Source organism: Pan paniscus, chromosome 18, assembly GCF_029289425.2.
Source record: "Pan paniscus chromosome 18, NHGRI_mPanPan1-v2.0_pri, whole genome shotgun sequence".
Classification (NCBI taxonomy): domain Eukaryota; kingdom Metazoa; phylum Chordata; class Mammalia; order Primates; family Hominidae; genus Pan; species Pan paniscus.
The window spans coordinates 30,640,527-30,650,170 of NC_073267.2; the positions used below are offsets into that span (position 1 = coordinate 30,640,527).

At 54.5% G+C, this 9,644-nt stretch overlaps 1 protein-coding gene across 5 annotated transcripts in view; it reads right to left on the reverse strand.

Annotated features, from left to right (window-relative positions):
* Positions 1–9,545, reverse strand: part of SEZ6L2 (seizure related 6 homolog like 2) — a 29,183-nt gene extending 19,638 nt beyond the window's left edge. For 3 of the 5 annotated variants that reach the window (XM_008961593.4, XM_003809362.6, XM_003809359.5), the window contains exons 1-5: positions 8,218–9,545; positions 7,122–7,253; positions 6,091–6,390; positions 4,986–5,125; positions 4,524–4,725 (exon numbers count right to left, since the gene is read on the reverse strand). In XM_008961593.4, the coding sequence (XP_008959841.3) occupies positions 4,524–4,725; positions 4,986–5,125; positions 6,091–6,390; positions 7,122–7,253; positions 8,218–8,296 (853 nt within the window). In that variant the 5' untranslated portion in view covers positions 8,297–9,545. The remainder of the gene's footprint in view (positions 1–4,523; positions 4,726–4,985; positions 5,126–6,090; positions 6,391–7,121; positions 7,254–8,217) is intronic. The other 2 variants (XM_055099652.3, XM_003809363.5) reach the window with 1 other exon arrangement.
* Between the last annotated feature and the right edge of the window lie 99 nt (positions 9,546–9,644).

The window sequence follows — 9,644 nt, forward strand, 5'->3', positions numbered from 1 at the left end:
TTTTTTTTTTTTTTTTTTTGAGAGGGTCTCACTCTGTCACCCAGTCTGGAGTGCAGTGGCTTGATCTCAGCTCATTGCAACTTTTACCTCCCGGGTTCAAGTAATTCTCCTCCCTCAGCCTCCCAAGTAGCTGGGGTTATAGGCGTGTGCCACGACTCCTGGCTAATTTTGGTATTTTTATTATTATTTATTTTATTATTATTATTTTTTGAGACGGAGTATTGCTCTGTCACCCAGGCTGGAGTGCAGTGACACGATCTTGGCTTACTGCAACCTCCGTCTCCCAGGTTCAAGCAATTCTCCGGCCTCAGCCTCCTGAGTAGCTGGGATTACAGGCATGTGCCACCATGCCCAGCTAATTTCTGTATTTTTAGTAGAGACGGTGTTTCACCATGTTGGTCAGGCTGGTCTCGAACTCCTGACCTCGTGATCTGCCCGCCTTGGCCTCCCAAAGTGCTGTGATTACAGGCGTGAACCACTGTGCTGGTATTTTCAGTACAGACAGTGTTTCACTATGTTGGCCAGGCTGGTCTTGAACTCCTGACCTCAGGTGATCCACCTACCTTGGCCTCCCAAAGTGCTGGGATTACAGGCGTGAGCCACCATACCTGGCCTAACCACTGTCTACACTGGCCCAAGCCTTATTTATTTTGTGTCCTAAAAGGCTAGTCTATGAGGTCAGGAGTTCCAGACCAGCCTGGCCAATATGGTGAAACCCTGTCTCTAATAAAAATACAAAAAATTAGCTGGGCATGGTGGCACATGCCTATAATCCCAGCTACTCAGGAGGCTGAGACAGGAGAATCGCTTGAACCAAGGGGGCGGAGGTTGCAGGGAGCTGAGATTGTGCCATTGCACTCCATCCAGCCTGGGCAGCAGAGTGAGACTCCGTCTCAAAAAAAAAAAAAAGGGCTAGCCTGGCTGATCAATGGGTGCAGCCAAGAGGCAGCATGGAACGGTGCAAAGACCACTGGATTTGTCATCAGGCAGACCTGAGTTCCAGTTCTAGCTCCAGAACTTACTAACTACATGCCTTTGAGCAGGTGACTTCATCTCTAGGGGCCTCTCACCTATTAACGGCAATAATAATTCCTATCAGGGAAGATTGGCCTGAAAATTAAATAAAAGAAACACGCAAAGCACCTGGCACATAGAAGCTGCTGAGAAAACGTTAATCACCCACCCCTCAGCCTCAATTAATGAATGACTGGGAGCCAGGGACTCGGGGATCTGTTGTCTGGCTGCAATAAACGTGCAGATGGTTGAGCAATCTACATAACCTTTGAGTCTTTTCCTTCCTTTGAGAGATAGAGCTGACAATGGCCACTCTCAGGGTTTCTGTGAGAAGCAAATGAAACTAAGGTTGGTGAAAGGGCTTTGTAATGGGAAAGTTTGCTGAACTTGGGGTGAGGGGTGAAGGAGACTTTGGCTTTTCAGAGAAGCTAATGAGGCCACTCAGGACCAGAGGCCCCAGCTAGTGCAGGTTGGGAAGGGCTGAAACAGGGCCTCGGTCCCAAAGGTACCCAGTGCAGCTGCGAAGCAGGGAAGACTGAGCAATGAAGGCCAATTTGTGCAATAGTCCTGCTTCCCCAAATGTTCCACTTAGCCTAAGGAGTCCTATTTTCAGTACCCTGGGGAAGTGGCTGCTTAAAGGAGCCAGTGGGGAGCCATATCTTCAGATTTCACAATATCTGAAATCCAGCACTTGGCCCAGGCCCTCCAGGAATGCTCTTGCTCCCCAATAACCAGGTCCCTACTGCCAAATACACGTCCCCCAGCTTGCTGGCCCCCGATGAATAGGCACCTCTGCTATGCACACATGAGCCCCTAAGGCAGGTCCTGAGCAGAGGCCTCAAAAGAGGCTGGAGAGGACGTGAGAACAGGATTCAGGGTGTACCCTGCATGAGGCACACAAGGCATCTGCGGTCAGCAGAGCTTTCAAGGAGGGCAGAGTGCATGACACCAGCCAAGGCCATGCGGTGATGTGAAGGGGGCATTGGCCCGACACACAGTTCTCTCTGTCTCCATGAAGCATAGGAAGACAGTGGGGTCTGGAACAGGGCACTGGCTGGGCCCCTTTCCTCATGCACACATGTCTGCTAGAACACACCCTTGTACTGTGGGAAGGTTCCCGCACACACAGGTAAGCATGGATGTACACACATGTGCAGGTCATCTGTCATAGGTCCTAACAAATGCAGTAGTCCGTGAATACAGCCCCCCTTTCCTGCCCCCAGAAGTCAGAAGGATCTTTCTAAATTGCAAATCTGAGGCTTTCACTTTCCTGCTTAAAACATTTCAGGCCAGGCACCATGGCTCACGCCTGTAATCCCAGCACTTTGGGAGGTCAAGGCAGGAGGATTTCCTGAGGTCGGGAGTTCGAGACCAGCCTGACCAACATGGAGAAACCCCGTCTCTACTAAAAATACAAAGTTAGCCGGGAGTGGTGGCGCATGCTTGTAATCCCAGCTACTCAGGAGGCTGAGGCAGGAGAATCGCTTGAACCCGGGAGGCAGAGGCTGTGGTGAGCCAAGATTGCGCCATTGCATTCCAGCCTGGGCAACAAGAGCAAAACTCCATCTCAAAAAATAAATAAATAAATAAATAAATAAATAAATAAAATTCAAATTAGGAGGCCTGGCGTGGTGGCTAATGCCTGTAATCCCAGCACTTTGGGAGGCCAAGGCCGGTGGATCACTTGAGGTCAGGAGTTCGAGACCAGCCTCGCCAACATGGTGAAACCCCATCTCTACTAAAAATACAAAAATTAGCCAGGCGTGGTGGCAGATGCCTGTAATCCCAGATAATGGGGAGGCTGAGACAGAAGAATCATTTGAAGCTGGGAGGCAGAGGTTGCAGTGAGCTGAGGTCATCACCACTGCACTCCAGCCTGGGCAACAAAGTGAGACTCTGTCTCAAAAAAAAAAAAAAAAATTCAAATATCTCCCTGTCACACCTGCAGGTGGAAGTAGTCTGGACTGTTTACTGAAGCAGATAAGGCTCTTTATGGTCTGAATCTGACCTGCCTCCCAGCCTGGTCTCTGGCCCATTTCCCCTTCACCCCCTTCTGTGCTTTGAAAGTAATAGCAGTGACTGACAGTTTTGAGCTCTCACTGTGTACCACACGCTGTTTGTGTTTTTATTTGTTTGTTTTTGAGACAGAGTTTCACTTTTGTCACCTAGCCTGGAGTACAATGGCGCAATCTCAGCTCAATGCAACCTCCGCCTCCTGGGTTCAAACAATTCTCTTGCCTCAGCCTCCCAAGTAACTGGGATTACAGGTGCTTGCGACCATGCCTGGCTAATTTTTGTATTTTTAGTAGAGATGGGGTTTCACCATGTTGGCCAGGCTGGTCTTGAACTCCTGACCTCAGGTGATCCACCAGCCTTGGCCTCCCAAAGTGCTGAGATTATAGGCGTGAGCCACCACGCCAGGCCACACACTGTTTTAAACACTTGACATGTATTAATTCATTTGATCTTCCCCATAATACCAAGTATTGTGATCCCTATTTTTCAGATGAGATCATGAGGCACAGAAAAGTTAAGTAACTTGTCCCAGGTCACACAGCTAGGACAATTCTATCTTCCATGCTGAATTCCTTCACCTCATCTGGGGGTCACGTCTTCTCTCTCTGGGTCTTGGAGTGTGCTTTTTCATCCACTTAGCCATCTGCCTCCCTCCTTCTCTCCCTCCCTCCCACCCTTTCCCTGGCGAATTTATCCTTCAGGTCTCAGCTTAGTCATCATCTCCTCCAAGAAGATGTCCCCATATTCCTTGGGAGAAATTTAGGTCCCTTGGCTATGTGCTGCCCCCGCTGGCGTTTCCGCCATCATATTCCTTATCTCCTTGAATTATAACCATCCTGATTACTCATCTGTCTTCCTACCTAGATTCTGAGCTCATTGAAGCCAGATTTACACCTGGTTTGTTCATTCCTCCTTCAAGGCTAACACAGGGCCTGGTATGAAGCAAGCACTTGATAAACATTTGTTGGATTCAATGGATGAATTGTCCCTCGGATGTGTGCACAGATCTGTGAGTGTGTGAGAAAAGTATGCATGGGTCTCCTCTGAGGGCCCTGCCCCCCAGGGTCGCAGTCAGGAGGAAAAGCCCCCTTCAGCACCCTGTGCTTCGATGGTTCTTAAAGATGTCCCCTCTATAGGCCGGGCACAGTGGCTCTTGCCTGTAATCCCAGCACTTTGGGAGGCTGAGGCAGGTGGATCACAAAGTCAGGAGATCGAGACCATCCTGGCTAACGCGATGAAATCCCATCTCTACTAAAAATACAAAAAATTAGCTGGGCATGGTGGCGGGCGTCTGTAGTCCCAGCTACATGAGAGGCTGAGGCAGGAGAATGGCATGAACCTGGGAGGCAGAGCTTGCAGTGAGCTGAGATCACGCTACTGACCTCCAATCTGGGCGACAGAGCAAGACTCTGTCTCAAAAAAAAAAAAAAAAAAGATGTCCCGTGTATGCAGTATGGCCCCTGCCCTTCCAGCAGCACCCTCAAACTCCTCACCCTGATAGTGGATCCTGAAGCCACCGCCCCTTGGGACCCGTGGGCTCTGGAAGTGCAGAAGCAGCCGGTTGGTTGGGCTCCGAAGGACTTGTCCTTCTCCAAGCATGGATGAGTTGGCCAGGAGTCGGGGGGCCAGGCCTGGGGATCCCCCACCAGCCAGCACCAGGAGCTCCTCTTCCTGTGACAGGTTCAGCGTCTGCACCTAGAGAAGCCAGACACAGACCCGCCAGGGCAAGTCAGCCAGGTGTTTGACTTCCAAAGCCCCTGTCCTGTGCCTTTGCCCTATGTGTAGCAGCCCAAAAGGCACCAAGCTGCTGCCCAAGTTGTAGAAATCTAGAAGAGTTTTTGAGGTCACCTGAGTCATCAGACAGGTTCTTTGGCTCCCAGGCCAAACCCGTGCACACCCACAGCCCAGAGGAAAAGGCTTGGAAGCTGCACAGTCACATGCTTTGGTCCAGTTACCTGGATCTCAATGCCGTAGCCAGGGTAGACATGGATGCTGTAAGTGCAGTCCAGGAGCCCCAGGGTGCGGCTGACGGGGCTCCCCAGATCTGGAGACTCCACATACCCTTCGCCCTCGGAGATGTTGTTATTACACAGAACTGAGGAGATACAAATGGCTGGGATGGAAGGAATGCCTGTGCTCTTGCCCTCTCAGCCAAGCAACTCTGAAGGCCTTCATCTCCCTTCTCCTTAGCACTTCTCATCATCTTTTTGTTTTGTTTTGAGACAGGGTCTCGCTCTGTCACCCAGGCTGGAGTGCAGTGGTGCAATCATGGCTCACTGCAGTCTCAAATTCCTGGGCTCAAGTGATCCTCCCTCCTCAGCCTCCCGAGTAGCTGGGCCCACAGGTGCGCATCACCATGGTGAGACAATTTTTAAAACTTTTTGTAGAAATGGGGTCTTGCCACATTTCCCAGGCTGGACTCAAACTCCTGGCCTCAAGCGATCCCCCTGCCTTGGCCTCCCAAATCACTGGGATTACAGCTGTGCGCTGCTGTGCCCCCCTCACCATCTTTTATTTTTTTATTTTTATTTTTTTAAGATAGAGTTTTGCTCTTGTTGCCTAGGCTAGAGTGCAATGGCTGGATCTCAGCTCACCACAACCTCCACCTCCCGGGTTCAAGCAATTCTCCTGCCTCAGCCTTCTGAGTAGCTGGGATTACAGGCATGCGCCACCACGCCTGGCTAATTTTGTATTTTTAGTAGAGACAGGTTTTCTCCATGTTGGTCAGGCTGGTCTCGAACTCCCGACCTCAGGTGATCCGTCCGCCTGGCCTCCCAAAGTGCTGGGATTACAAGCTAGAGCCACCATGTCCGTCACCATCTTTAAGCAATGCTCCCTCTCCCACCTGAGCCAGAACTCCCTTTCCCAACTGTTATATAGCTGAAACAATTGGAACACTGCCTGGTACATAGTAAGGGTACAGAAATGCTACCTTTGTTATTATTATTCTCCCATCTGTACCCAGGACTCCTTCCACAGTTCCCAGCAGCCTCTCTCCCATCCATCCCCAGCGTGTACCTCTCCGGTCCTCCCACCCCCATCCCCTTGCTGTCGCCTCACCTGGGCTGGTCACCGTAGTGGTAACAGTTGTCGTGGTGATGATGGTGGTCGTCGTCTCCTCCTCTCCTCCCTCAGGCCCAAGGGGAGGCCCTGGGGAGGCAGGGCTGGGTGGGGGTGGGGCTGTGGTTCCTGGGGGCGGGGTCAGCAGTTCTGGCGCGGTGGGGTCTGCCCCCCTGACCCCGTTAGGGGTGACGGCTGTTGTCAGAGGCCCTGTCCCCGGCTCAGTGGCCCGTGGCAGGGAGGGCACTGCGAGAGTCTGGCCGGCCGGAGGGGTGGCTAGCGTGGGGTCCGGATCAGATCCTGGGACAGTGCAGGGAATGTCAGAGCACAGGAGGAGCACATGGAGGACCTTGGGTGGGGAGCAGGGCTGAGGGAAGCTAGGGGTTCCCCTGCCATACCACAAAAGCCTCCCGCGCAAGGTACAGCACCCCCCACCTTTCCCTTCCCCACCCCAGCCCCTACCTCCTCCCAAGGCTTCCACAGCCTGAGTCCCCCCTCTTTCTCTTCTGGTCCCTTCTGTCCACCCAGCCCCTTCCACCCTGATACTCCTCTCCCTGAGCCTCTCTCTCTGCCTCCTCACTCAGATCACGTTCTCTCTCTGGTTATCTCCTCTCTCCTCTGTCTCATTCTCTCTGGAACTCTTTATTTCCCCATTTCCCTGTTTAGTATTCTGATTGCACTCTGATTTCATGATTCGAGATCCACTAGTTTTTGTGTTTCATTCTCTCTGTCTCTGTCTTCCACCATTTCTCTGAGTCTGGTTCTCTGAATTTCCATCTCTGTTTCTATGTGTCTGTTTTTCTGTCTGACCGTCGCCTAATCATTCTGTCTCTGTCTCTCTGGTTCTGTCTGTGCCCAGGTTTGACTTTCTCTGACAGTCTCGTTCTGTGTTCCCTGAATCTCACAGGAATGCAGGCTCTTTCCTCTGCAGTCTCTCTCTGCCTGCTCTTCTCTAGCCTGGCTCCCCATCTCCCTGAGCCCATATCCCTCCCTCTGCCTCTAGGCCACTCCTGCCACTCTGGGGGCCTCACCTGGCAGGTAGCCCATCTCTGGGCCCCTCCTCAGCAGGGCCCCATGAAGCAGTTCAGCCAGGGCCTCGGAGGCCACCGTGGGGGTCTCACTTCCAGGCTCTGGCAATATCTCCTCCTCCTTCAGGGGCAGACCTAGGAGGTGAAGTTGTGTGAGCTTCTCCACTTCCCCACACCCCTTCCTTCTCCAGAGAGATATTTTCTAGAACTCTTCCTCCCTCCTCCATCAGCTGGGCCTGCAGGGGCTCAGATGGTCCCAGGCTCGACTGAGGGCCAAGATCGGAGGAGGGGCTCCCAGCTGCCCTCATACTCCCACTCCCACACCTCTTCTCTCCCCTCCCCTCTCCCTTCTCCCTGGGCTGTGTGGGCCTTCATTGAACACCTTAGCTCTTATGGACCCTGGACAGCGCCAGCAAGGCAGAGGGGTCGCCGGTGCTGCCTTCCCTTTCACCTCAGTGGTGATCTCCCCCCAACCCTGGGGCTCTGCAGAGGGTCTGGCCGCACCTCCCAGCCCTTGCTTCCGCAGTGCCTGGCTTTCTCTCTGGGTTTCTGTCTCTGCAGTGTGGCTGTCTTTTCTCTCTCTCTCTCTCTCTCTCTCTCTCTCTCTCCCCCACCCTCTCTCTCTCTGGTCCTCTGCAGTCTCTGCCTCCTTCCCTGGAGTCTGGCTGGGGGTCAGAGTGGGGGACTGAAAATCTGGTCTTTGAGCCCTGCCTCTGCTCATCTGTCTTTGTCCATTCATCCAAGAACAGTTGTGTGTACAGCGCCTGGCATCTCTCTCAGCACCTCCATCTCCCACCCAGGTCCCTCCGTGCTTCTGCCGCCTCCGCAGACATCCCCCCAACTTTCCCAGCCCTCCTTCTTGGATCTAGCCCCTGAGACACTGCTAAAAGCTTCTCTCATTCATTTCTCTGCCTTCTCAATATTGAGGGTTAAGGGGCTTCGGGTTCAAGCCTGAAAGCTCTGGCTTGCCCCTTCCCCATCAGCTGTGCCTCTCCCCTCCCCCATGTGCTCGGAAGACCCAGGATGTTAAGAGAAAGGAGGGTGGAGGACCCCGCTGGACGCCTTCCTGGGGCCCACCCCCACAGTCTCATGTCCTTACCCTGGATCCAGGGACAGCTCAGCAGAATTAGGAACAGCAGCTGGGGAGGCGGCGGGTGCTGGGCCCTGGGAGTCCCCATGGCGACTCACCCCGATCTCTCTCCTCTGTGCCTCTCTAAGTAATCTGGCTGCCACCTTTCCTCCGTCTCCGTTTATCTTTCCCTTTAATTCTTTTTTTTTTTTCTTTTTTTTTTTCCTCGTAGGAGTCAGCAAAGAAAGACAATTTCTCTGCCCCTTGGGATGGAGGGGCAGAATTGGGCTAGGGGTCGCCTGGAGCCCACCCCCCTTTGCTCAGTCTCCTCTGTCCTCTTCTCCCGGCTCTGTGGTGGAGGGGGCGCGGCTCCGGCTGCAGGGGGTGGGGCCGAGAGGGCCGAAGGGGCCGGGTGGCCTGGGTTACCCTCCTGCTCAGGCGCCTGGGTCCACTGGGCTGTCTGGACCCCAAGCTAGGGGACTGGGGAGGAGAAAGGCAGCTTCTGGGGGTTTAGGGTGGGGTCGAGGATCGAGGGGGTCTCCACTGGGCTCTAGCGGGGCTTGTCGGGGAGGGGAAGGGGTGGGTTGAGGAACTGGGAGAGCCGAAGCTCGGGCACTGGAGCTGCGGGAGGGAGAAGCTGAGAAAGGTATCGAGCCCACGTCAGATCCTGGGGACGGGCGGAGGGAGGGGCCTGGGATTTATTTGACGGGGAGGGAGGAGGAGGAAGTGCAGATGGAGGAGGGAGGGATCTTACGAGCCAGGGCCGTAATCCTCACTCCCGCGGCCCCTAGGGGAGGCAAAGGAAACTCTCTGGTCCCAGCAGTAATTAGCCCCCTCCGCCTGCCATTCCAGCACATCTGGAATCTGAATCTCCTCTTCCCAGGGTGCCGAGGGGCTGCATAGCTTGGTTCGCGCCTGCTAGGCCCCCCATTATGCCCCCTGTTCACATTCAGACCTCCCAAGGGGCTTCCCTTCCCCTTTTGCAGTAGCTCGAGTGGAATGGGCTCTCCCTCCTCCAGGGGAATGGCGAGCTTCCACGATTGTGACAAGTCTCGTGGGTGACGGGCCGGGGTTTGGGGAGGAGAGACAGACCCCTCCTCTTCCATAAACCCTGACCCCGGCCAGCTAACAAGCGGCCTCGGCTCTGATTTTCCCTCCGGAGCGCCCTTTTCAGCACCAGCGGCGCGCGGACAGCTCCCCTCGCCCCGCCGGGGCGGGCCCGGCCCGACGCCGCCCGCGATTGGCTGAGGCCGCTTTCGGTGTTTGCCGGGCTCGCGGGCTCCCGGGCTGCCTAGGGCCAGCGGGAGTCACAGGCCGACCGACCGATGGACCAGCCGCCCGACGGACTGGCCTCAGCATCCTTGCCCGCAATCCCGGGCGCCTGCCCAGCCGTCAGTCCGCCCTCGCCCCGCCCCTCAGGCCCCGCCCCTCAGGCCCCGCCCGATACGACCCGCCCC